Consider the following 26,693-nt stretch of genomic DNA (forward strand, 5'->3'; position numbering starts at 1 on the left):
TCGACGTTATTAAAATGTACCAAGACGTACATACAGGGTGTCCCACCTAACTCTGCCACCCTTAATTATTCTCTTATTTGTCAGGGTACACAAAAATGGTTCGGCAGAAAGTTAGTGTATTTTAGGGGGCAAATTAGGCTATGAGAATGAAGGTCATCGTAAGGTCACATCTTCTGAGATTTTTCTAATGGTAATGTTTTTTTAAACGGAATGTCCTATTTTCTTGTTTCCCATTACAAAGACGAGATCAAAACGTATCCAACAATGTATCACACTATGGGGTGACAACACTTTGAACATACACTAAAATAATAAATAATAATTATGGCGTTCATTTTGTTTCTACAATTAGTCATTTTCTCTGAGCTTCCATCTCAACCAGTTACGTGCGAAATTTTCAGCCCAAGGTCATTTAAAGATAATAGTGTGATACATTGTTGGATACGTTTTGATTTTCTCTTTGCAATGGCAAACAAAAAAATAGGGCATTCCATCAAAAAAAACGTTATCAGTAGAGAAATCTCAGAATTTATTACCTTGAGATGACCTTTAATCTAAGAGCCTAATTTGCCCCCTAAAATACACTAACTTTCCCCCGAATCATTTTTTTGTAAGAGAATAATTAAGGGTTGCAGAGTTAGGTGGGACACCCTGTATATGTATAAAACAATTTATCATTTTTTTTTTTACGAATGATTATTACATGTTATTGAACTTTGTTCTATATATTTTTTTGCACATCCCATCTATACAACACATTCTTGGATAAAAATTTCGTGAATAATATCCTATTATGAAAATAATCGCAGCACCTAAATGTTCGCATATCGTTTCTGTGCTCTGTTATATCGATCACACGAAATCCACAGCCGTGTACACGTGTTCGACGCTCGGTTTAGCAGGCGATGCGTCGCAAGTCACGTCAACCACAAATTATAACCGGACTGTGTTATCTAGTCGAATGTTCGTGAAAGAAAAACAGAAAGTACGCTATCCTCGAAGGGAGAAATGTGTGACAGAGGCAAAGAAAGGTCTACTTACTACTTAGCAGAGTCTGTGAGCTGATATTCTCGCCTGCGATCGTAACAGTCTTGGATACCAGCATCTGCCCATAAATCCTTGATTGCTTCAACATATGGGCTTTCGAATGTTGTCACTGTCTCAAAATCCACGCTTCGCACGAGTTCCGCTTTTTCCTGCAATAAAACACGAGAACATGTCGCATTCAAGTGTCCTAATTACGTGAATAAGCAAAATCGATAGGGTAAAGTAGCCTAATATAATACCCCAGCCTATCTCCGTTACGGAGAAGTCTTGAACGTCGCAAACAATTTCAAAAAAGGCACTACAAGGAAACGCGTAAAACGTGATAGTTTAACTGATGAGTGTGAAGAAGACATTTTTCTGAATGATGAAAGTGATAACGAAGAAAATTATGATGCAGGATGCTTGTTTTGTACAGGACTTTATTTTTCAGATGTACACGGTGAACAACGGGTTCAGTGTATCACATATTACCAGTGGGCCCATGAAGACTGAGGTGCAGACGCGATTAATTTTATATGGCCAATGTGCGACAAAAGACAGAGAAAATAAATTTTGACAAGATGAAACCTGGGTCTCATATTAGGGGACCACTTTTTGAATTCATGTTTTTGCATACTTTTCATTTTTATTTTATTATAATGGAACTCTATCTGTTTTGTTATAATTTCTACTATGTTGTAAAAGTATACACATCTTACATTTAAAACGTGTATCGTATTTCAATAAAAGGATTTTTAATCGACAATTATCCGTGCTTAAAAAAATGGATCTCATTTTCGGCTACCTTGCTCTATTGCGTTCGAATATTGAAGCTGTAGTGTACGAAGCCACGCAATCAAAAAGTACCTACTGTTGTTTAAAGCATGCGAATAATTCCATCTTTTTTAGAAGATTTCATAACTCGAAAAAAAAATCTCAACGTACACCAGGGTGTCTCGTAACACATAATTGCTAGAAGAAATTTGCAAAAAAAATTAAGTAAGCGTTAAGGTACAATCATTATCAATTTAGTTAGACAATTTTGCCGATTTATGGACCACGTGGTGGTGTGCTACAAAATCCATGAATCACACGTGAGTCCCAAACAGCGTTACCATAAAACCCGTGACCCGTGATATCCACGAAGCGCGTGGCAACGATGAGGATTTGATGGTCTACGATTAGTGGTGTGCGACTACCCGAGATAACGGGCTCGGATGGGCTCGAGAAAAGTCGGGTGGATTCGGACGGGCGTCCATAACATGGACCTGAAGGACGGTGTCATAGTTCTACGGGGGCAGGCCGAAAGACGGAAGGGGGATCGGCTTTCGGTCGCCATGAGAGGGACTACTGGTGGTGTCCTCTACAGCCGAGTATAATTATTAAAAATGGCGTCCTTCATGGCGTCCTTTGTAATAATCCTGGTGACGCTATTGTGTAAAAGCATTGGAGAGCAACTCACGTGTATAGTATTGTATATTATTGTAGTTTTAAGCAAAATAGTAAAAATATTATATTTGAAGGTGACTTTATTTTTGGTGGTTTATATTTGAATTATATTTTTATTTTGGTGGTTTATATTTGAATGTAAATTATTAGTAGCCGGTAATCGATTTCGAAAATGCCGAAGTGCATTGTGCAACGTATTAAGCACGAACGATCAAATTTAAACTATGTTCCGCGAGAAATTGGTACGGCATAGATGGCACTACTAGTCGTCCCTCTCATGGCGGTTGAACGGCTCCTCTCAGCCCCCTAACCGCCCGCCATAAGTGTACTTTATGCACCGTCCTTCAGGTCCATGGTCCATAACATACGAACGCTTGGGTAGTCCGATGCATTCGGACTTTCGGACGAACCGACAAATTCGAGATTCGAGCAGCTTAAGGCCTACTGTCCACTAAGGCGTCTCGTCATAAACGATTCATAGACATTTGACGCTTGCAGGCAGAGACTTTACACTAGAACTACCGACGATAAACGCATATTTGCTTCAATCGATGGATAAACGTGAAAAATTTTTGAAAATTTAGAAATTTAGAAATTAACTAATTTCTTCACTTTCTTATCGTAATAAAACGCGCAAAAGATCTGAAAAAATGTATGGTCATAACATTTTAATCGTATTTTTATAATCGGATATTTATCGTCAGAGGAGAAAAACTCTTGAATCCTGTTCAAATGAAATGGAGTAACGTTTTGGGACATATGAATCATACTCATTCCTGATTCCTGAATATGGAGATGATGCATTTGGTAATGACTAGACTGCGGATTTTTATGCAAAATGACATTTTACAAAGTAATTCCTAGAGACAAGAACAAATTTAGGACGTTCTGTTTTTTCTTAAATATCTTATTGGATTCAAACTAAAATAGAAAACTCGTTGCATCGCATTAAATTTTGTCTTTTAGTATATTTCACAGGACCCCATACACTCTAAACTATAAATGCATAAAATCCGCAGTCTAGATATAACTATAAATTTTTACGGTATGATAATTAAAATTTATGCACATTTCACATGAATATCATAGAGTTTGCATAAAGATCTCAGATCTAGAAATAATTATTTTAAAAAACGGAAATTCTTCATGGAAAAGTGACTCTAAATTTTTCCTTCGTCGATGCACGTCGAACTATCTGATCTTAAGCTGTATAACACTCACTGCAAGAAGTCCTGTCAAAATTCTGTTGGATATGAATCATGCACGCGTTTCATTTTTCGGCTCCGAGAATATGTATACCATCGCAAAAAAGGGAGGTCACGGTCATCGGTAAAAATACTCACTACATTCGAAGAGTCGGCGTATTCAATCTTAAGGAGGTCCATCGCCCGGATCATGGACTGCATGGCCATGAAAATGTTTTGGTATACGAGTTTAATGAAACCCCTCTTGTCATCGTCCGAGTACCCGGATCCGTGGATAATTCTCATTTGTTTAATAAAAGTAGATTTGCCGGATTCACCAGTGCCTGGAACAAAATATACAGCTCGTTAGTGTCGTTTTCTATCATCTGTTTTTTGAATGAAAATTTTATTAAAGTACCAAGGAATTATTATTAACGGCCGTCTTGCGACTTGCCAAGCAAAATTTTTCAACTTCTCGATGGTGCCGTACTGTCGGTACTGGTACAGAACCGGACAAAAGTATTCGTACGCCCTTTAAAACGAAACAACTTTTTTAAATTTGGTCCAAATGACTCGAGTTCTTTTGTGCAGTTAGGGACATTAGTTTACTAAATGATGTGTAAAAAAAAAAGTGAAAAAGTTGTAATTGGTCGAAATCACGAACCAAATTGTTAAGGTCGTTTTTTGCAACTGTTTAATCCGAGGCTATAATGAAAATTTAATAAATACATTTCGAAGATTTATGTTAGTTATATACATACTGAAACTTTTATTGAAATCGGTAGATACAGAAACGAGAGACAGGCATCAAAAGATGTAAGAATTGTTAGATTTACTACAGTTGTAGGTCGAAAGTCTTGAAAAACTGTGATTTTCAACATTATTAATCGTTGGTATCTCGTAGCAGCGTTAACCGATTTTGATGGAATTTTTAACGTGTGTATAACTAACGTAAATCATCGATATGTATTTATTAAATTTTTATTATAGCCTCAGATTGAAAAGTTGTAAAAAACGACGTTTACAATTTTTTTTACACGCCATTTAGGAAACGAATGTCCCTAACTTCACAAAACAACTCAAGTCAGTTGGACCAATTTTAAAGAAGTTTTTCCGTTTTAAAGGGTGTACGAATACTTTTGTCCGGTACTGTAAATATAAAACTCGTGCGCCAATCCACACCAAAAACGCATCTATCTCAAGATTATAAAAATCGTGTACGCGATTTAGTGTAGTGTTTCATGCAGAGATACTAACTGTTATAACCACAATTTAAAAAGTGACAGTATAAGAGTTAATACCTTTGAGTGAATGATTTTGGTTACGAATAACCATTATAAATGATTAAAATTTTGTTTGGTTATCAATAATAATTATCGATGACGGACATTTTTTTTGGTTACAAATAACCATTATTGCCTACGGAAATTATATTAGTTACGAATAACAATTATCGATGACGAGAAGTTTATTTTGGTTACCGATAACCATTAATGACGACAGGAATTTTTTTTATTACGCGATAGCCAATATTCATGACGAGAGTTTTATTTTGGTTACTTTCGACTATCGTCAATTTTTATTAATGTTATTTTTATTAACGTATCTGTATTTTAACTTAAAATATATAAATTTTATAATTTATTTTTCGTTACTGATAGATACATTAATAAAAATAACATTAATCTAAATTGACGACGATTGAAAGTAACTAAAATGAAACTCTCATCATGGATATTGGTTACCGCATAACCAATATACTTTCGTAACCAATATACTTTCCGCAGTCAATAATGTTTACTCACAACCAAAATAAATGTCCGTGATTGATAATTGTTATTGGTGACCAACAAAAATTTTGATCATGTATAATGGTTATTCGTAATCAGAATAGTTACAAATCCAATTTCTTTGAGATTTATTAATATCTGGTTTCCATTTAAATAAACATTACTTTTTATTCAATGACTTTCTTGCAAAAAAAAATTTAATATAACTGTTATTTTTGGTCTCTGGTTTCATGAATCATGAGCGCCAGACAAATTTCCTGTACATGTTAAATTTTGTCTACGACTGTGTAAATTTTTATGAAATTTGACAAGACACTTTTGCCATCACCCACTCTAAGAATCGGATGGCTCTCTTCGTACTGTGCAATTTTGATTCAACAAATATTTCTATGAACCTTATACAGTAAATCCTCGGTGAGTGTTCGAAGGCTTCTCGGCAGTGACAAAGAAAGGTCTCCAGGTGTAACGCTAACTTTTTAATGAGGTTTAGCAGAGTTATAGAACGTGGAATTCTGAAGCCCATGATATTTGTTTCGATCACGAACACTCATCGCGGTTTTACTGTAGTTTCAAAGATATCTGAAGTGGTAATAGTTATTGTCCCACCCTATATATACACGATGCTAAATAGTCTTTTGCTTATGTGTGTATAAAAAGAAATAAATATATAAATATAATTATAATCATAATTGCAATAGTGTAAGATAAGATATAAATATTATTATAAACTTATAAATTTCGTTGATAGAAACAAATCCGTCAATGGAAATCTAAGATATTACGCGAAAGAAATACACGCACAAGCGACTATAATACAATTGTAATTGTATGATAACTTCAAAATTGACCCGCCAACATCGTGATCATGCGATTTGTGTTAGAGTTATTACTGTTGAGATTTTCGAGTGTAAGCCGTGTCCTGGTGTAATTATTTTCCCAACGTTTCGCAAGCATTGCATCTGGCTCCATGAAGGGGTCGAATTACACACTGATATTGATGTGTGCCTTGTAATGATTTACTGATATACTGGAACTTACTCATGTTGTGGTTCATTGTTTACCAATCAAAAGGCATTTTTAATTGTAATTAGAGAATAATTAAACAAAACACAATCATAGTAACCTTAATATTTTACTCTACATTATTACAATTACGAAATAACCAGGTATGTATTTATTTCTTTTTAGATTTAGAGAAGCAAAATACCATTCAGCAGCGTATATGCGTAGACCAGCTCCAACAATAGTCGGACACGCAAAATATATCATTAACAAAAAAATCGAATTCTAAACATGCTTCGCAAATTAATATTTCTTAACTTTTTATTTAAACTTAACTGACAGGTTACAAGTAAAGCCAATAAATGTTAAATGATTGAAAATAGCTTTATAATGTAACACTTTAATCTAACAGATTTTTGTATGAATATTCAGAGTAGTAATGCATACGGTTGTAAGGATTACATCTAGTTGTAAAAATTATTTATGTACATATAACATAACATGTATGAATATAATATAAAATTTTAATATATAAGTGGTAAACATTTATTTTATTCTTTTTAAATGCCCCAAAAATTAATATGTTTCAAGTTTTTATTTTACTGAGAGGTTACAAAGTGAAATTACAAAATAATTAAAAATAAAAAGTAAAACCGCCGCACTGGGATTCGAATTGGGTCTCCTGACTGTTGCTCACGCGCTTAGGTTTCCAGGCATCGCACAGTACTACAGAACGCCTATTTGGGAGTTCAGGAGCTCGATTTGGTTATAAAAATGGGAATTTCGCAACCAAACTTGGTAAGCATGTATTTAATGTTCATATTTATTAAAAGAATACAAAATTATTGTGTAATGTTTTTTTAATAATTTCTTTATAAACAAAATAAAAAAGTTCTTCGTACGGAGTTATTATTGTCAATTACAAGTTCTCTTATATCATTCTCCAAAATTAATGAACTTCTTTCAACATTTTTCCTCTGGATAACGAAGTTGCGGACATTAAACAATCAGAGAATGCTAGTAATGTATGGAACAAATCAGTAATTGTTTCAGTTCAGTACAATTCTTTATAAATTACTATGAACATTAGATGTATTCACCGTGTTCAACATAGCTTTAAAATTCAAAATTATATTGAAAAAAAAAAGTTTATTTGCAAATGTTTTGCAGAAAAGAGGTTTAGCGGTAAATAACTATTGATGACCGCTATTGCCCGACTTGATTTCTGATTTAACTGTTACTTTAATATATTGAATTACGATTAGTTCCATTTTGCGCCTAAACAAAAATACTTTTGTTATAAGTTCTATCAGTCTAGCAAGTATAATATTATATCGAAGTAACAATCACTGATTCTTGTGAAATTTTGTTACAAGGTAATTCTCATCAAAATATTTAACACGTATCTTTTTATATCTGCTACCATCTATACTGAAGGCGTGAAAACAGGCCTCAAAGTTACGGGTGTGAAATAAGCTTGGCTGAATATTTCGGAAACTATTAGAGATACAAAAACGATTTAAATAGCAATATTGTGTGTTTTGTTACAAGGTATTCAGGTATATTATTACACATCAACAAAATTCAGTTGTTGACCAAAAAATTAACAAAAAAGCAGAATTTTTTAATGTATTATTTAAACAAAAGAACTTTTCTGAAATTCTCTGATTGTTTGATATCCACAATTTCGTTATCCAGAAGAAAAATTTTGAAAGAAGTCCATTAATTTTCAAGAATGATATAAGAGAACTTGTAATTGACAATAACTCCGTAAAAAAAAATATATTTTGTTTAAGAAAAAATTATTTAAAAACATTGCTTATTAATTTTGTATTTTATTAATAAATATGAACATTAAATACATGCTTACCAAGTTTGGTTTTGAAATTCCCATTTTTATATTCAAATGAAGCCTCTGAACTCTTAAACCGGCGTTTTGTACCACTGTGCGATACCTCCGCTCCCAACGAAGGTCCGAAAGGGACTCCCGTCAGTGATGCCAGTACCGTGGGAAAACCGCGCGAGCGCTTACCCTCTCCATGCCTCCCGTGGGTATTCCACACAAGCATTTTCTACCTCTGTCCGTGTGCGCTCCGCTTCGAGTGTTCCTCGGCAAAAGTCCTGCGTCACATTTGCAGTGCGACGGCCGAGTGGCCCAAGCCAGGTCAAAAATCACAAGCTACCTATACGTCGAGAACAGCAATGTTTCTCTCACCTGCTCATGACGAAGACCCCGTTTGAATCCCTGTTCAAACCCCGATGCGACGGTTTTACTTTTTATTTTTAATTATCGTGTAATTTCAGTTTGTAACCTGTCAATAAAACAAAAGGTTGAAAAATATTAATTTCAAAAGCATTTTTAAAAAAATGGGAGATGAATTTATTCCTTTTCAATATTTAAATTTGTGATTACACGAACGCGTTTTCTCTTCTATATACACAAATTATTCTTACAATTAGATGTTACCTTTATTCTAATTATTACAGTACGTACATATGAAAATATTCGCAGAAAAATCCAGTACATTAATATGTTACGTTATAAAAATATCTCGAATCTATTAAAATGTGTTGCTTTTACTTTTTCATTTAATTATCGTGTAATTTCACGTTGTAATCTGTCAGTAAAATGAAAGCTTGGAAGATATTGATTTGAGAAGCATTTTCAAAATTTGATTTTTTTTTCGATTCAAATCTTTTTTTTTAGTGAGCCTTTACTTTTCTATATCTGAAAAGAAGTGTGCACATGTTTAAATCGGAATTGGAATAATAGTACTACTACCGAATATGACCGAAATTCTCGAATCTAAGCCCTCAGCATCCCATATAAACATATACATATAAATTATTTGATTGATAGGCAGGTGGGGAAGGAAAGGGCGATGGATGATAATAATGTCTATTGACTTGGAGGCAGCGTTTGACTCGATGGACAGAGAGGTGTTGGCAATGAGAAAGAGAAGCGTGAGGGAAGGCTTGGTGAAGAGATGTGAGGAGGTGTTGAAGGAGATAGTGAGTAGGGTGAGAGTGGGGGGCGGTGGAAGGAAAGAAATTCTGGACAGCAAGGGAGATGAGGCAAGAATGTCCACTCAGCCCAAGTTTGTTCACCCTACTGCTGGCAGACGTCGATGAAGAACTAGAGAGGGGAAGGTGGGAGATTGGGAGTAAAGTTGGAAGGAAGGAAGGTGTATATTTTGGCGTACGCCGATGATACTGCAATGATAGCGGAAAATGAGGAGGGGATGAAAGGGTTGATAGGGAAATTAGAGGAATAGTTGGACGAGAAGGGGTTGCAACTAATGCGAAGATAACGAAGATAATGAGATGTAGGGCAGGAGAGGGTGTGAAGAGGAGGAAAAGGAGTCAAGGAAAAAGAAATACCAGGGTATTTGAAGAAAGGGTGGGGAGAAAGTAGATGGCAAAGGGTAGCAAGGTTTAGATTGGGTAACAGGATGAGGGGAGGGAGGGAAAAATGAGGTTTGGAATACGTGGATGAGAAGAGGTAACGTGAGAGCATACGTTGAAAGAGAACATGGGATGGACAGAAGTGACGGTGTGGCAGGAGATGGTGGTAGAGGTGTTAGAAGATGAGGGAGTGGAGGAGGAATGGATAAGGAGAGTAGAATAAAGGAATGAAGAGATGAGAATGAAAGGAGCGACGAGCAGAAGGGGAGGTCCAAGATAGGGAAGGAGTGTGTATACGAGCGAGCGAAAGATGTAAGTTTAGCCTTATAAGAGGTAAGTTAAGAGCTTGTTGCATTTTGTGAAAAGAATTCTAACCGCCAAGAGAAATAAGAAAAGGAATTATTAACTACCACTTTGCGGTAATATCAGCCACTAATCTTTACAAAGCCCATGTTAGCCGTGATACTAGCGATGCAAGGTATCTGTCTCAATTACGGAGGCTTTAAGTCAGTTTGCGCAATCAAGTATTTATTAAAAAATACTGCTACATAAATTTCATAGTATGAAAATCAATATCAGTTGCTAAACAATTCCTTATTATAAAGGAACTTGTTTTAAATAAAACAATTAAATTTTTGTAATGTATTTAATGAAATAAAAACAGATGTTTTTGTCCGTATTACGGAGCCCTTTCAGTAACTGCAGATGTATTTCGGTGCCCCCACTTTCGGGGCGTGTCTCCGTTTCGGTGCCCCGTATTACGGTGTCTTGAACGTCGCTTCTAGCCTAGCTTTTGTGAAGTAGGGCAATTTTTTTCCTCTTTATTACAGAGGAAACGTTTTTTACTTGGAGCTTAGCTTATGTTGTTACATATTAGATCCTACCTATTTATATACAACGACCGACACACGCTTCACATTTGATTTAACGAAAGTGAGGTTATAGGGAAGACCTACACCTGAGGGCTCCGTATTACGGACAAGACTGAAAATCACGTTGTATTAGGGAATTTATTTAAAAATAAAAATTAAGAGTATTGTAGGTGCTGAATTTATTTTTTTTTAGGATATAATATGCATTTTATACGGTGAAGTTGCTGTTTATAATTGATTTATATGAAATAGTTCAGTATGCATTTCTTAAGGTTTTGTCTAAGAAATTCTATGAAATCACCGAAAGCGTATTGTACATATAACGATGGTGATTATATCGTAGAATAAAAATAAAATTTTCATAAATACGAAATAAAAATAAAATGATTGAAAATGACTAGGACTTATGGGCACAGCCCAATGTATACAACACTTCCATGTTTTCATTTTGCTTATAACAACGTTCAAAGCGACATTCCAGGAACAGAGAAATTACGTCGCTATAAACGGACTCCACTGTATTTTTATGGTACGAACATCAACAATCCGACTAAGCGTTCTTGAAGCAATATAATAAAAATGTAAGAAGAAGAACAATATATTTATTCGCATTCCGGTAAATCAATAACAGTTGCATCACGTCGATGCGGATCATAGATAATGCTGAGGCCTACCTCGAGCTAGTAGTTCCAGGAATTGGTGGGGATAGCGCGTGGCCATATACGCGGATATCACTGTATTTTGCCAAAAATCATTTTTGTCTCAATGTTATATACTGGAAACGGTATCAATAAAAATCAAGAGCTTGCGGTGTACAAATAATTTTTACTCAGCATATGCGTATAGGGTGTTATGTATTATATAGGCTGTTAATTGTAACTCGAGCACCTAAATTATTTCCGCTACTATTGAAAGTAAGCAAAAATGTCTAAATAGGATGTACATGATCTTAAGGCGTGCATCTAATGGTGATAAAAAAAATCACGTAAAGGTCATTTTAACGGGTTTTTCAAGGTCATTGTATCTTTTTTACACATTCACATGTATTTTTTATAACGCAATGTGGTCTGGGTTAGGTCTAGGTAGTCGCGTCAAGATGAGTTCAACGACCTTCACACCATGACCTTGAAGGCGAAGAAATCAGCTTCAGTTTGTAGAATGCAGGAGTAAATAAACGTAATAAGAAGTAAAAAAACATTGTATCACTGTCAGATGCACGCCTGAAAACCATGTACATCCTATTTAGTCATTTGTTCTCACTTTCAATAGTAGCGGAAATAATTTCGGTGCTCGAGTTAAAATTAACACCCTGTATACTAGCCCTACGTGAATCATAAGATTACAAAGACGTGAAAGTCCCGACGAGATAATGCACGTGACGAGCAGCGACTTTTCAACAAGGTGAGTTTCACAGAAAGATGTATTGTATTGCAACAAAGAGATTTGAAACAGGCTCGCTCGGATCATGTTACAGATTCTATTACACGTCATATTAAACATCAAAGAAACGAAAGTTTCAACCTGCAGCTAATTTCACGCAATCAAGGATAATCTGTTCTTGATGAGTATTATATAGCTTGATCACTGCGAGCTTCGATGACAGTTGACCAATATTTTAAACGATTAGGCTCAATGACCCCTTCATTTTCTAGTATTGTACTATTTTGATTATTAATCTCAATTCCAATTGCACTGTTCAACATAAATATCGATCGGCGTAATTAAGACTTTTGTCTGGGGGGAGGGGGTGGGCAGGTCCCCTGACTTTCTTGACACTCCCCATTAGGTGCCTGTATGTATTTTATATCACATACATGGGTTGCACAGAATAAAGTTTCACATTTTACAATAATTATTTACATATTCAGTTAACTTAAATAATAATCAACTTAAAATAAGCTTAATTAATTTGAATGAATATGTAATTTTAAAAATAAAAATGATTTCTTAAAAAATATGAAAAATATGAATTCTTAAGAATAAAAATACAGAAAAAAAAATTGCAGATTGATTAAAAGCAAGTGTACGTTATGCATAGATACCCGTCGTTAAAATCTATATAAACTTCAATTTGTTGCTTTTTCAGTAAAAATATTTTTCGCAGTCTCAAACGCTTACTGCATCGGCCCTTGAATTGATGTTACAGGATTATTAGTTACACTAGAAAACAGAAAAAAACGGAGTGGCCGAATGAGCCAATAGAACATTAACCGCAATGGCAAGGTGCAGTCAAAACTGCTCGAGACATTGTAGGCGGGAGCAATAAACACAGCGAATTTTATTAGAAACAGATGTCCAATTTCTGCATTAAATAATACGATTCCAATCGAAGCATACAGCAATAGAAAACCACATGCTGAATTTATGAAGACGATTAGATGTAAAATCACTGAAGAAAGAACTCGAAGAAGGAAAAAGAACTTGGAGAAGAACTAGAATAAGAAAGTTCAATCAAAAAGGTTGGTCGGATATTCAAAGGAGTCTAACAAGGGAACACTGCGAGCGCTGACTCGGGGATTCCAATGAAACTTTGTAGTTATACAGGGTGTCCCACCTAACTCTGCCACCCTTAATTATTCTCTTATTTGTCACGGTACAAAAAAGTGGTTCGGGAGAAAGTTAGTGTATTTTATGGAGGAAAGTAGGCTATGAGATTGAAGGTCATCTCAAGGTCATATGTTCTGAGATTTCTCTAATGGTAACGATTTTTTTTAATGGATTGCCCTATTTTTTTGTTTGCCATTGCAAAGAGGAGATCAAAACGTATCCAACAATGTATCACACTATCGGGTAACAACACTTTGAACATACACTAAAATAATAAATAATGCGATTATAGCGTTTATTTTGTTTCTACAATTAATTTTCTGTGAGCTTCCACCTCAACCAGTTACGTGCGAAATTTTCAGCCCAAGGTCATTTCAAGGTCAGATTGTGATACATTGTTGGATACGTTTTGATCTCCACTTTGTAATGGCAAACAAAAAAATAGGGCATTCCATTTAAAAAAACGTTACCATTAGAGAAATCTCAGAAGATATGACCTTGAGATGACCTTTAATCTAAGAGCCTAATTTCCTCCATAAAATACACTAACTTTCTCCGGAACCACTATTTTGTACCGTGACAAATAAGAGAATAATTAAGGGTGGCAGAGTTAGGTGGGACACCCTGTATAGAGTAATTCAAAACAAGAGTAACGATATGTTTCATTCGTGCCCAATCGCCCTTTTAGATGGGAACCCTTTGAAATGGGTTTAACAGAGAGCATCTTGAAAGAGGGCGAAACAAAATGTGAAGTAGGTTGAATACAGAGAACGTTTGGAGACAGAGAAAAGAGCATGTGTGGTGCGTAGGGTAGACGGCTTCGTGTTTACTGATTATACCGTGACAACCACCGTTGCCCGAACTGCTACCGTCGTGGCAAGCCCAGGTGCCCTGAGCCCCCAGGGCACCATTTGGACAGGTCTGGCATACAGACTATGGATACCTGGAACAAATATTGTCGTAAAGAGACGACATGTATGGTTTATAGAAAAGCCCGAAGTTTCAGAATTTTCAAAAAGAGACGAATATGTTGCTATAGGTCTACTGTCAAATAGAAATAATAATATCAAAATGCAAACGTTGACAAAGCAACCTGAAACAAAGAAAGAGAAGAAACAGCCTCTGAAAAAGAAGAAATAGTTTCAGCAGAAGAAGATACCCAAATGAGCAATCAAGAATCAGCCAAAAGGTGTCGTCGTAGACCAAAAACAATAAGGACGGGAAAACTTGGAAGGCCAAAGGAACAATTTCGAGAAGAGTTTTTAGAACCAACAACTCCAAGTGAATTTGAAAATAGGTACGATACAAAATTCTGACTACAGGATATGGATGCAGAATATGAATTGTTAATACAAAATAAAACATGGAAACTAGTCCCGGGGATAGAAAACGAAAAAGTTTTATCAAACAACTGGGTTCTCAAAATAAAAAGAAACCATGGTGAATCTATCGTCAAGTGCAAAGCGAGCTTAGTAGTCCGAGGCTATGAGCAAAAAAACGGTATAGATTACGAGGAAGTATTTGCCCTAGTGGCAATATACGAGACGGTGCGAGCAATTTTAATCGCTTCGATTAAGAAGGAAATTTATATTCACCAACTGAACGCCGTATCAGCCTATGTTCAGAGTGATTTAAAAGAAACAATCTACATGGAAAAACCGGAATTATTCTCAACAAACGATAACGATCAGATATGCCTTCTCCAAAAACCATTATATGGATTAAAGCACTCCGGCAGAGTATGGAATGAGAAATAGAACAATTGTTTCCTAATCTGAATATACGAAAATCAAATTTAATAAGTTAGTTCAATTAAAAATATATTGAAACAAAGATTTAATTAAAAAGACTCAGATCCAATCAGCAGTGTTCCATCGTAGACCAGGAACGATGGTTATAGAATTCGACGAATCCGTTAACTTTTATTATTTTACTTCCGTCGTCGTATAGCACCTTCTATTTTAGACTTTTTCGACAACGGCCATTTTTACTTTAAATTCTTGTTGACATAAAAGAACAATATACAGTGGACTCTAACTATATTGCCATGATCAGGGCTGTAGGGGAGTAAAATGGCAATGAGTTCAGAGCCCCCTCCATGCTAAGTTCTATCGCACTGATCTGTATATACTGGATACGGTATAGGCTCGTTGGCTCTGTGTCATAAAGGGGCCTGCCATCTTTGAGAATGAACCACATGCGATGCGTGACGAGCGTCCCTGGTACTAAACGTACTCGTGTTGGTTTCAATTGCATATTAATTCTTTACATTTACATAGCTCGTAGTGAAACAAAATCCAGTTTCACTACGACTGTGAGGGATTCTCCTACGGCTGTAGTGGAGGCATTACATGCGTGCATCATTCCTTCTCCTCATCGCCCTTCAGTCGCTTTCGCCCCGCCCTATGCGATGTGCAAGCAAGAGAGGAACTACTCCAGCGCTTCTTCTGTCCTTCGGTATCGCTTCATCCCTACCATAAGACCGCGCAGTCTATTATATAAATATGCCTATGCAGAAGCCCCATACCGTATCCAGTATATACAGATCAGTGTTCTATCGTCATAGCCTCGGCCTCAGCGCCTGCGCAAAAACTGGGTCGTGCTCGTGCGCCGGCGTATGCAACGTGGTGGGAGAGCGAATTTGTGTGCTGGAAAGTACGTGTGAAGGGGAAGCGCCTCGCGTTGCAATATGTTCAGTGGCAATATATTAGGTTGATGCAAAAGTTCGTCCCGTTGTTGGATCAATTCTTTAGCCAGAAACCTCAGAACTTCTATGAGCGCGGGATTATGCAGCTACCGGAGACATGGAGAAAGGTCATCGAACAGAACGGCACATACTATATTGATTAAATTTAATTTTTAGTAAATAAAATTTTTCTTCAATTTTTGTCAAATAGGACGAACTTTTGTATCGACCCAATACAGTAGACATTCGATTCCCACACGATTCGGGCCGTAGAGGACTAAATTTCCAGGAAGCGTGCAGGAATTAGTGACCAATTACCCGAGCTCTTTCCCCACCACTCGGCTGTTCAGTTGTGCGACGCAGCTGCATATACGGTGGGCTGGATATACGCACTTTACGGTTATGTTAATTATCTCCGTTATTTTTTAGAGATATCAGAAAACTGTATTCATAGAAATTTTTTAGTATGGAGAGGGCTATTACTTAGCAGTTACAATTTTTTCGTAGGTGAAGGATCTTTTGAGTTCTCAAAGTTAATTGTTTCTTTATGAATGATATGGAAATACTATGGAATAAAAATACTTTTTTTTACATAAATCGATTCTTATAAACATGCTGCCTAATGAAGTATTAAGGTATTATGTGAAAAAGTTAATACTTCATGACATATTTTAGTGGCAAATGTCTGGCTTGGTTAACATCTTTTACCTATTACATGTAATCCGCGAGACAAGAAGCAATGAAATTGCCACCAATATTCGTTGCACCAATAAAAACATTATTAAAACAGTATTATGTACATTTCGCTTTCTGTGATGAGATATGCGTGTCAAACGCGACACCGTATGTGTTCCGGCCTGGGCGTGCTGGGCGACAGAGTAGGGTACGCGCACGTGTGTGAGAAATACATGTGACCAAGGGGCGTGTCTTCCGTGCAGATAACGGTAGTGCGAAAATTGAATGCCTACTGTAGTTAAAGTCCACTGTACGAAGGAGCTGAACATTTGGTCTGCAGTCCGCCACGTGCGTACGGTAAACCTGGGACCCATCCGCGCCGGGCCTTACCGGGGCGTGCTGACTCGCAGACAATACGGCCATATACCCTACCGTTGGGAGACTTTCGAAAATTCGTCGCGATGCAATCGTTCGCTTCGCCCTGAAGGAGAAGTTTTCCGCCTCTCAAAGAACTTGTCTTCTTCTTCAGGGCACAACCAATTAGTATATATTTATAAGTATATTATTCGAATAAAATTCTGCTCAACTCTGCCTTAAACCAACAAGTTTGCGAGGAGAAATGCCCGTGTTCCGGTAGGACGGTTTCATGCACGCCCTCCACACTGTGTAGCGCTTATTGGTACTAATCCGTGGTGATGTCACACGCTCGAGACATGTAAAGGACAATTCAGATGTATGCAATATTGATGAAATGTAAAAGAACAACATAATAATGGAGATATTATTTATTTACGTACTAATTTTGATGAATTGAAGTAATAAGTATGTCGACATATAATCTACATACATGTACGTATTATTTGTATTTTTTTTTTAAATTTCTATAAGAAAATATTTTTCATTTTTTTTTATTCTTACAAGTAGGATATTCACCTAAAAAATCTCCAACGCGCGCTCCGAGAAATACTAAACAGGGAAAATAGAGGAAAAACCGACATTCCGAAATTTCCCTATTACTACCCTCCTGAACGAGATAGAGAGTTAAAACTTGGCACAGACTGTTATTTTTTGTCAAGCTATCGAATGATATATGACAAGTTCAAATCGGTCTAAGGGCACTTTTAATCCCTTCATCCTGCTACACCCTTTCTTAAATATTTAACAAAAATAGTTCTTTAGCGTTCAAAATACACATTTTTTTCTTTATTGATAAAAAATGATCAATGCATATTTTAATTTTCGAAATCAGGAAAAAAATTTTTACAATATTTCAGATTTTTTTTATGCTTTTCGAAAATCGTTTATCGTATGATAAAGTTAGTGGTAAAAATACTACACCACAACAACGGCTAGAAGTACAGCTACTTCGAAAGCAAGGTGATACATACCAAAGCATTTGGAATAACTGTTGGAGCTTGTTACGCATATATAAAGCACATAAAAGTGAATAAAACAGCAGATAATGTTCTCCGGAATAAAAAAAATCACGTAAAACAGATGTTCATACAGACCGCGTGATTCACCTGAAAGCTTATCGTTTTAAGACTGATGTAGATATTCATAATGAAATATCACTGTATTTTAAGCAAACAATAACTATATGAACTGTCGAACATCATTTAAATGAGTTCAACTTGATGGTAAGAAGTGCCCGAGAAAAGCCTCTAATGTTCTAGAAGAATCGACGTGCCAGCCTCAAGTCGCAAAAGCTCATATTGCATTAACGGAAGAATAATCCAAATTTTTGTTCACCAATGAAAGCAAGTTTACCTGATTTTCTGGTAACAAAGCTATGGGAAACGTAAAGCTGATGTAGATCCGTCAAAGGTGGAGGCAGATTTCTCACTATTTTGAGGGTGTGTGAGTATGAATGGTACAAGGCCGATACTTCGGATTATTACCATTATAGATCGTTTTGTTTATTTAGACATTATAAAAAATGTCTTTCTTCCATTTGCTAAAGACTGAGGCTGTTGCTCGAATTTGCGGATATTCGAATCTTGAGTATCCGAGTACTTGGATCCGCACCAAAATTAAAGGATCGCTAAATTTTCACCGAAAAATTGTTGAACTTTGAACTGTTATAACTTCGTGGAACAAAATCGTATAATAATCTTCCGAAATATTGATTTAAATGAAATAAATATATTAATTAATAAAAAACAATAAATAAAAATTTTGGGATCATTTTGAAGGGAATAACCAGTATTCCACCCTCTTGTGTTGATTTTCCTCGAAGAGTGTGGTTGTGTTTGACCATCTCGGCAGCTTGTAGTTCTATCACTAGAGTGCAGATTTTATGCATTTATAGCCTATAAGGCTCTGTGAAATACAATGAAAAACCAAAGTTTCATCGGATCCAACGAGTTCTCTATTTTATTCTGAACCCAATAAGATACTTAAGAGGGAAAAAATTTCTCCGATTCCTCCTGTCTTTATAAAATACTTTAGAAACTTTTTTTTGCATAAAAATCCGCAGTCTATCTATCACTTATCGTAACGTGTAGAAAAATATATGTATACATATATTCCATTTGGACCCGAGTGTTTAAAAGTTTTAAAATCTAACTCATCGATTTGTAAATATAATTTAAGCTAGGAATTGTTCATATTTAGTCATATAGAACAAGCAGGTGCTTTTAATGAGTGCGTTCGAAAGTATGTTTTAAAAGAAGGAAGCATACGGTTTCAAATGGATCCAGACATCACTGTCTCTAGGAACATTAAAAACGTACATACTCCGAGGGTTAATTTTTCTGCCGAATGTTGTGTATCCATCAATAATAAGTACCTCCGCATTAACTTTTTTTTGTCAAAAAATTGCCTTCGATGCAATTGCTTGTGATCAAATATAACTTTGCAAAATTACCATAATGTCAAGTGAGACGCTATTAGACGTTATAAAATCGTACCACGATAATATATCGTATGGGAAAATCGATCTGTTCAATCAGCGGTTCACAAAGTAACGGCAAAAGATAATAATAAAACGGCTTTTAATATCTTAACAATTTTCTAAAAACACTCGCCTCGCACCTTTACGCATCGCCGAACTCAAGAAAACTATGCATCGTCATGGGAGAAGCGCGCGTGCAATGACAACGACATTACTACAATACATTCAAGACAATGTGATCCATCGACAGATGGCCCATTTCTCAATAATGTTCTTATGTGCAGAACCGACCAGTAATGTGGTCATCTCATTATAAACAGGAAAATACTTATGCAGAGTTTGTAACAAATTTTCCCGGGTCAACTTATCATTATTAAAAAAACCTTGAAAATAAGATAATCTAGTAGTGACTAAGCAACGTGATCCACCAGTAGGTTATCACTAAACTAAACTTTATGTAGAGTACCGCTCAGAAGTTTGAGCACACCTGTCGTATCTCCATTTTATAAACCAATACAGTAAATCCTCGATGAGTGTTCGAAGGCTCCTCGACACTGACAAAAAGTCCCTAGGTGTAACGCTGACTTTTCAATGAGATTAGCTTTTTAGCGGCGGTGATGTGTCAAAAAGAAAGGAGATAGAGCATTTCGTCCTGGGCCTGCTAGTGGACCCGTCAGTAAGGCTGCTTAGCAGACCCAGCCTTAGACGTGGGGATATTCAATGGTCGATTAATGACGTCTACAAGATGGTCCACGCAATTGTTTCAGGTCATAATTCCGTTATTAATGCATTTATGAAAAAATGCCAAAGGAGAAAGATAAATGGCTCGAAGAGCACTACATCTGAAGGCCCTTAGATTTTTTTAAAGTGCAACAGTGCATGTGCAATTAACAATTGCATCGTTTCTTTAAATGGAAATGTATATTGTTTGTTGCACTGATTGATTCCTCTGTTCGTTCTGCGTAAAAAATTATTAGAGTACCATGGCAAACAAATTATTAGTTCTCGAGACACTTTCAGGCAATTTAAATCAGGCAACTCAGAACAATCTGATTATGAACAGCAAAGTTTTAAAAAAGAAGAAGCTAGAAATGAGAAGACTAAAGATAAAGAAAATGAGAAGCATGTATTTGCAATGAACCTCCAAGCGGTTTTACTTTGCCCCAAATCTAATGGATCTAGTCTTTACTATAAGATGAAGTTAAAGATTCATAACATTTGTTTATATAACTTAAACACCAAAGATGCATATTATTTTCTTTGGAATGAGACTGAAGGAGGTGTGAAAGGTGAAGAATTTTCATCAATTGTTGTTAAGTTTTTAACGACACAAGTATTCCCTTCTATACAAAATGATGACAGGCGTATAATAATTTACAGTGATGGATGTACTTCACAAAATAGGAATACTTTTATGGCAAATGCTTTGCTTAGTGTTTCAATGTTAAGCAATGTAACAATAGAACAAAAATATTTAGAGAAAGGACATACGCAGATGGAAGTTGATAGTTTACATGCATGTATTGAAAAGAAAATGAAGCATAGAATTATTAATGTTCCAGCAGAGTATGTTGGAGTATGCAAAGAAGCAAGGGAGCATCCTCGACCATATAATGTGCAATATTTGACGTTTGATTATTTCCAGTCCTATAGTGACTTGCTCTTTTATAAAACTATCCGTCCTGGTAGAAAGCCTGGAGACCCAGTCGTGACTTATATTAGAACTTTAAAATATACTTCTGATAGCCATATTTATTATAAACTAAACTTTTCAGATCCTTGGACGATTTTACCACAAAGAAAAAATAGTAATATTGTACCACAAGAATAACACTACTTACTAAAATTATATAAATAAAGGTTGAAAATCAGCAAAAGGAAGTATAATGACCTACAAAGCTTACAAAGTGTTCTTCCAACAGACTTCCAAAACTATTATGACAACATACCCTATGAATAGTAATTTTCTTCTATAAATACTAACTGCCCTAAAATTAATCTCTTAGTTTTCACATTCTAATTAATAATTCTAGGGTTAAGTAGAAAAAATGTTGATTCTCAAAGGCTGTTCTAATGTAAAGTGTTAAGATGTTTTTATAAACAGAGGCTAGTTTATGTTTATAAATTTTTTATTTCATAAACAAATAAGTCTTGTACTAATTTCTGAAGTTGCTTATTATAAATGATTGTGCCTTCGTTGTTAAAAAATTTGAAGTACTTATAATAAAAGCTTATAACTCTGTATGCTTTCTTTTTATTTAGTTTAATAACCTTGTAACTCCGTTTTTTCGAGAAGATTGTGGTCAAAAGGAGAGCAATTCCTAATATTCAACACGATATACAAAAATAAAACCCTATGAAGTTAATTAAATCCTATTTTTATTAAAATATTAAAAACAATGAATTCCAAACTGTTTTATTGCTCTCCTGTAAAGTTTCGTCAAATGGAGTTACGAGTTTTACTTATTCAGGTCACGACGTATAACATACAAAATAAGGCTTCCGATTAATACATTGTATGTAGTTAAGTTTTTCAGGAGTTAAAAATATTACGTGGATTTTCTACTACGCGTAGTATTGGTGCCCCAATTAGCGCGTTATTGAAGGGTCGACGGTATAGAAGAATCCTGGGAGAATACATAATACCATCCGGACTTCGACTTGTTAGCGATAATTTACCTTTATAAGACAACAACTGAAAACACACATATAATATTATGCAGAAAGAGGAAAGAAAAGGAAGGTGTGTTGAAAACAATGCTGACATGGCCCCAACAATCGGCAGACCTCAACCCAATTGAATAGTTACGAGACGAATTGGATAGGAGAACCCGAAATCAGGTCCAAGGTTCCAGAAACATTTATGGTAACTGCTGCAAGATAGTTGCCAATACATTCAACAAGCAAAAGTATAGAGATATTAGTAGCCAGAATGCCAAGAAGTTATAAAATAATTTTTATAATTTTATATCTAAAACATCGAACGTATTAAAATATAAGTAAGAAATAAAATCTTGATTGTCATAATTTTGATTTTTACTAAAGTTCGTAAGATTTGGAGCAATAGTGTACATAGCACGAAATGGAACATTTTATCGCAATTAAAGCGGCATGTACATGATCTATCAATAAATTGTCTTGCTGCAATTAACAAAAATAGTGTGTCCCGCAGATGATCATTTTATGATAATTAACAGTCCGCCGCCGATGCTGGGTCAATTGTGATCAGTACTCTGACTTGACTCAGGCCATGATTACAGCGGATACGCTCTCTGACGAATAAGTCCGTGACAAACTTATCACTAGACTGCAGATTTTATGCATTTATAGCTTATAGGGCTCTGTGAAATATAATAAAAGATAGAACTTTCATTGGATCCAACGAGTTTTCTGTTTTATTCTGAATCCAATAAGATACTTAAGAGGAAAAATAAATTTCTATAATTGCTCCTGTCGTTATAAATTACTTTAGAAAATTTCATTTTGCATAAAAATCCGCAGTCTACTTATCACGTTTGACCGATGAATATTTCGAATTTATGTCTTGTTTACACCTAACGAGTACTCGGCCGAGTAATTCGGCGAAAAAATCGACTGGCAAGTGAATAGAAGCGTCTTCTATTGACTCGGTCGAGTATCGCCACCCTCCAGTACGACACGGATGCAACAGTCGAAAATTATGTAACAAGAGAAGCATGTTTTCTCATTGTATAGGGTTCATTAGGTGCATTTACAGTTTACGATTGAAACGATATTAAACGATATTTATAAAATTTTGTAGTTATAGCTCCGGAGTTCTTTTTTTTTTCGGATTTTTTGTTTATAATGTTTAAAGAAGTTTGTTTTAAATTGTTAAGAAAATCATATCTAATTGTATTACTGCGATGGTCTTATAATAGCAGAATGCTACATAAGTATTACAGAAACTTCACCTTTGTAAGGTGTATACTTAGTTCTGACTCTCACTGTACATTGTTGGCTTCTTGGAGAGAGAGAGCACGAATATGCTCGCAGAGCACAAAAGCAAAAGAAAACGAACAGTCGCTCAGCGATTAGCTGCAATGCGAACAGTTATAGTTCGAACATCGAGCATAGCATATCAACCATTGTCAGGTGTTGTAAATAGAAGCAGTGATATATTGTATTCAAATTTATATTATACAAGAAAAAATCATGTATTGTCAAGACGAACAACTATGCCTTCGAGGATATAGTAATAATTGAAAATAATTCTAATAATGAAGACATATCGGACGAAGATACAATATCATCCTGCAGTGACGTTGAACCTGAACTTCAGGATTGAGAAAACAATGTATTTTCTGCAGAGTTAGACAATTAGAATAATTTAGTTAGAAACAATTTAGAATGTATACCCTACAATAGCGGTTTGAAAAAATATGAGAATGTGAATACTATGAAAGTGTGCTTCCACCTTTTAATAATACGCTATCCAAACTGAAAAACAGAAAAAAAACCGGTGGAAACCCGTAGATCGCGTTGAATGTGATGCATTTTTTGTATTACTGTTGACGATTGGTCGGTTTCGGGAATCTCGAGAAAGTGAAATGATGCTTCGAATAAGGGCACAATTGACGAGCAACTAGTCAATTTTTGGGGTCGTTGTCCGCTCAAGGATTATACGCCGAATGATCCTGGCAAATATGGAATCAAAGTGTGGACCCTGTGCGATGCACATTCTATTGTTGTAATTTAGATGTGTATTCAGGGAAGATAAGAAACATTCCAGAAAAAATCAAGGCCAATGCGTCGTTACACAGTCGACGGATTTTTGGAAGAAATCTAGATATTCAACAACTACAAACAATTTCTTCAGTACATAAGTTTAGCGGCAGAGTTATTACTAGACCGCGGATTTTATGCATTTATAGCCAATAGGGCATTGTGTAATACTATAGAGAAAGAACTTTCATCAGATTTAAAGTGTTTTTTACTTTATTCTGAACCCAATAAGATATTTAAAACAAAAAAAGAAATTTCTACCTTTGCTGTGATCTTAAAAAATTATTTTAGAAAATGTCATTTTGCAGAAAAATCCGCGGTCTAGTTATTATAAAATGAAATTTTCTTAGTTGGTATCCTACGGAAAAATAAAAAGGATTTGCTGAAATGTACGATCAAGGTAACAATTTTCGTCGCAATTTTTATTCACGAAAGATGTTACATTAGTTTCGTACGTACCTAAACCACGGAAGTGTGTAGTGCTTCTATCATGTTTAATCATGGCCACAGTATTTCTGGACCCGAAGGCATGTACAAACCAGAATGATATCTTTTTATTATTCAACCAAACGTGGCGTGTATATATTAGATAAGATACTTCGCGAATATTCTTGTCGAAAATATACGAGGCATTGGACGTTGTCACTATTTTTTAATTATCTGGACATTGCAGTATATAATGCGTTTGTAATATGGGCAACAAAAATCCTTCCTGGGAAAATCATAACGCACTTAGAAAGAAAAGGAAAATATTTTTCGAGAGTTCAGGAAAAGAATTATACATATAGTACCAATATCGACAGACGTGCTACAGCATTTGATAATCGGGAGATTATATTCCACAAAGATGTTAGGAATGCAATCGAAGCAAGCGGAAAAAAGTTTGTTAGAAGAAACCAAGCAGAAATTCTGTCTTCTTCGAAAAAATAATACACATGTTATTTATGTACGTATAACAATAATAAATATAGTACAAAGCGTCACCAGTGTTTACTATATATACGTAAATTATATGCATTCAATTAACCATTCAAATATTTTAAGCATAAATTGTGCAGAACAGTAGGCAATTTAACTGTATTTTTATCCACGTATTGTAAACATGTAAATAAATAATATAATTGCATTTGTACTGGGTATTTTTGATCAATATTTTTGTATTTTTGCAAATAAATCGTAAATATATACTTCCTAAATATGTGTAATTTAATGTAAAGATAATAATATCTTCTACAGTTTATTCAATAATGTCTGAGGAAGCGAATTCAGTGTGAGTCAAAAGTGACCCAGCACCGCCTCCCAGCTCGCCGTCTAACCGTCCACTGTCCGACTGTTAATAAACGCCTGTGTACACAACATGACCATCAGTGATGACAATGGCCAGCCCGCTACAATTAATAAAGGCATATTGACAGAATGACTCACGGTGAGTTGTCTTGTTCTAATTAATACGAAGGTAATAAATATAATTTACATATGGTCATCCTATTATAATTAATAAAAAAAAACTTCATAGTCAAATTAGCACACCTCTTTCCATTTTTCCATAATTAACATACGAAGTGGAGATGTTTAAAGTTAACTTGTCCGGTATACTTACCTTGAGCTTTCAATTTTTTTTCATGCCTCTTTTATGTAACTAAATGCCATTATATTCAAATATTAGAACAGTATCGGCATTATTGTAAATTGTTATAATACGCTTTATCTACTTATACGATTAAGAATTAACTTTAGTGCAAATTTTGAAGGAATTAATAAAATTTTCATGTTACTTCTAATCTAACATAACCTTTAACAGAAGAAACGGATTCTTTAATTTTAATTTTTGTAAATTTCACTACACTAGGAGAAAAGACCCAATTGACATTACCGCATAATTTTTGTATTAACTGACCAAAAACATAAGTTTTTATTTGTATGTATTATTATTCAATATGTTTAATAGAAGGAGAAATTTCTTGTATGTTTCTGAACTCTACTTTTGTTTATAAATTCATTAGTTTTAAAAATATATCTCGAAAGCTATTACTGACACCCGTAAAACGTGATCGATCGAATTACTGACATCCCAATTACTACCACCTCACCAAATACTGTCACCTCATATACCCAATACTGTCACGTTTTTAGGTTAGGTTGCACGTGACTGCAGACCGTATTGGTAACATTAAATAGCATAAGGCTTTGTTTTCGTAAGCAGTTATTCACATGACAATAATAAAGAAATTATTGAAACGCTTGTACCAATCATTGTCACCCAAATATTAAACTGAAAAGTTTAACGAATCGTTGAATTATGATCGACATTATTTTCTATGATCTTGATATTATCTAAAACTATATTTTATTATGTTACTAGCTCAAATATTACAATTATAGTCTTTTCTTTAGTATATTGGTTTCCCTTTTGCTAGT

General features: G+C 35.1%; 1 protein-coding gene across 4 annotated transcripts in view; it reads right to left on the reverse strand.

The window, feature by feature from the left end:
• LOC107189693 (guanine nucleotide-binding protein G(q) subunit alpha) overlaps positions 1–26,693 on the reverse strand; it is a 49,242-nt gene that overhangs the window by 21,035 nt on the left and 1,514 nt on the right. For all 4 annotated transcript variants that reach the window (XM_015578278.1, XM_015578277.1, XM_015578279.1 and 1 more), the window contains exons 2-3: positions 3,819–4,003; positions 1,042–1,196 (exon numbers count right to left, since the gene is read on the reverse strand). In XM_015578278.1, coding sequence (XP_015433764.1) covers positions 1,042–1,196; positions 3,819–4,003 — 340 coding nt within the window. The remainder of the gene's footprint in view (positions 1–1,041; positions 1,197–3,818; positions 4,004–26,693) is intronic.

Source organism: Dufourea novaeangliae, unplaced genomic scaffold (assembly GCF_001272555.1).
Source record: "Dufourea novaeangliae isolate 0120121106 unplaced genomic scaffold, ASM127255v1 scaffold162, whole genome shotgun sequence".
Taxonomy (NCBI): domain Eukaryota; kingdom Metazoa; phylum Arthropoda; class Insecta; order Hymenoptera; family Halictidae; genus Dufourea; species Dufourea novaeangliae.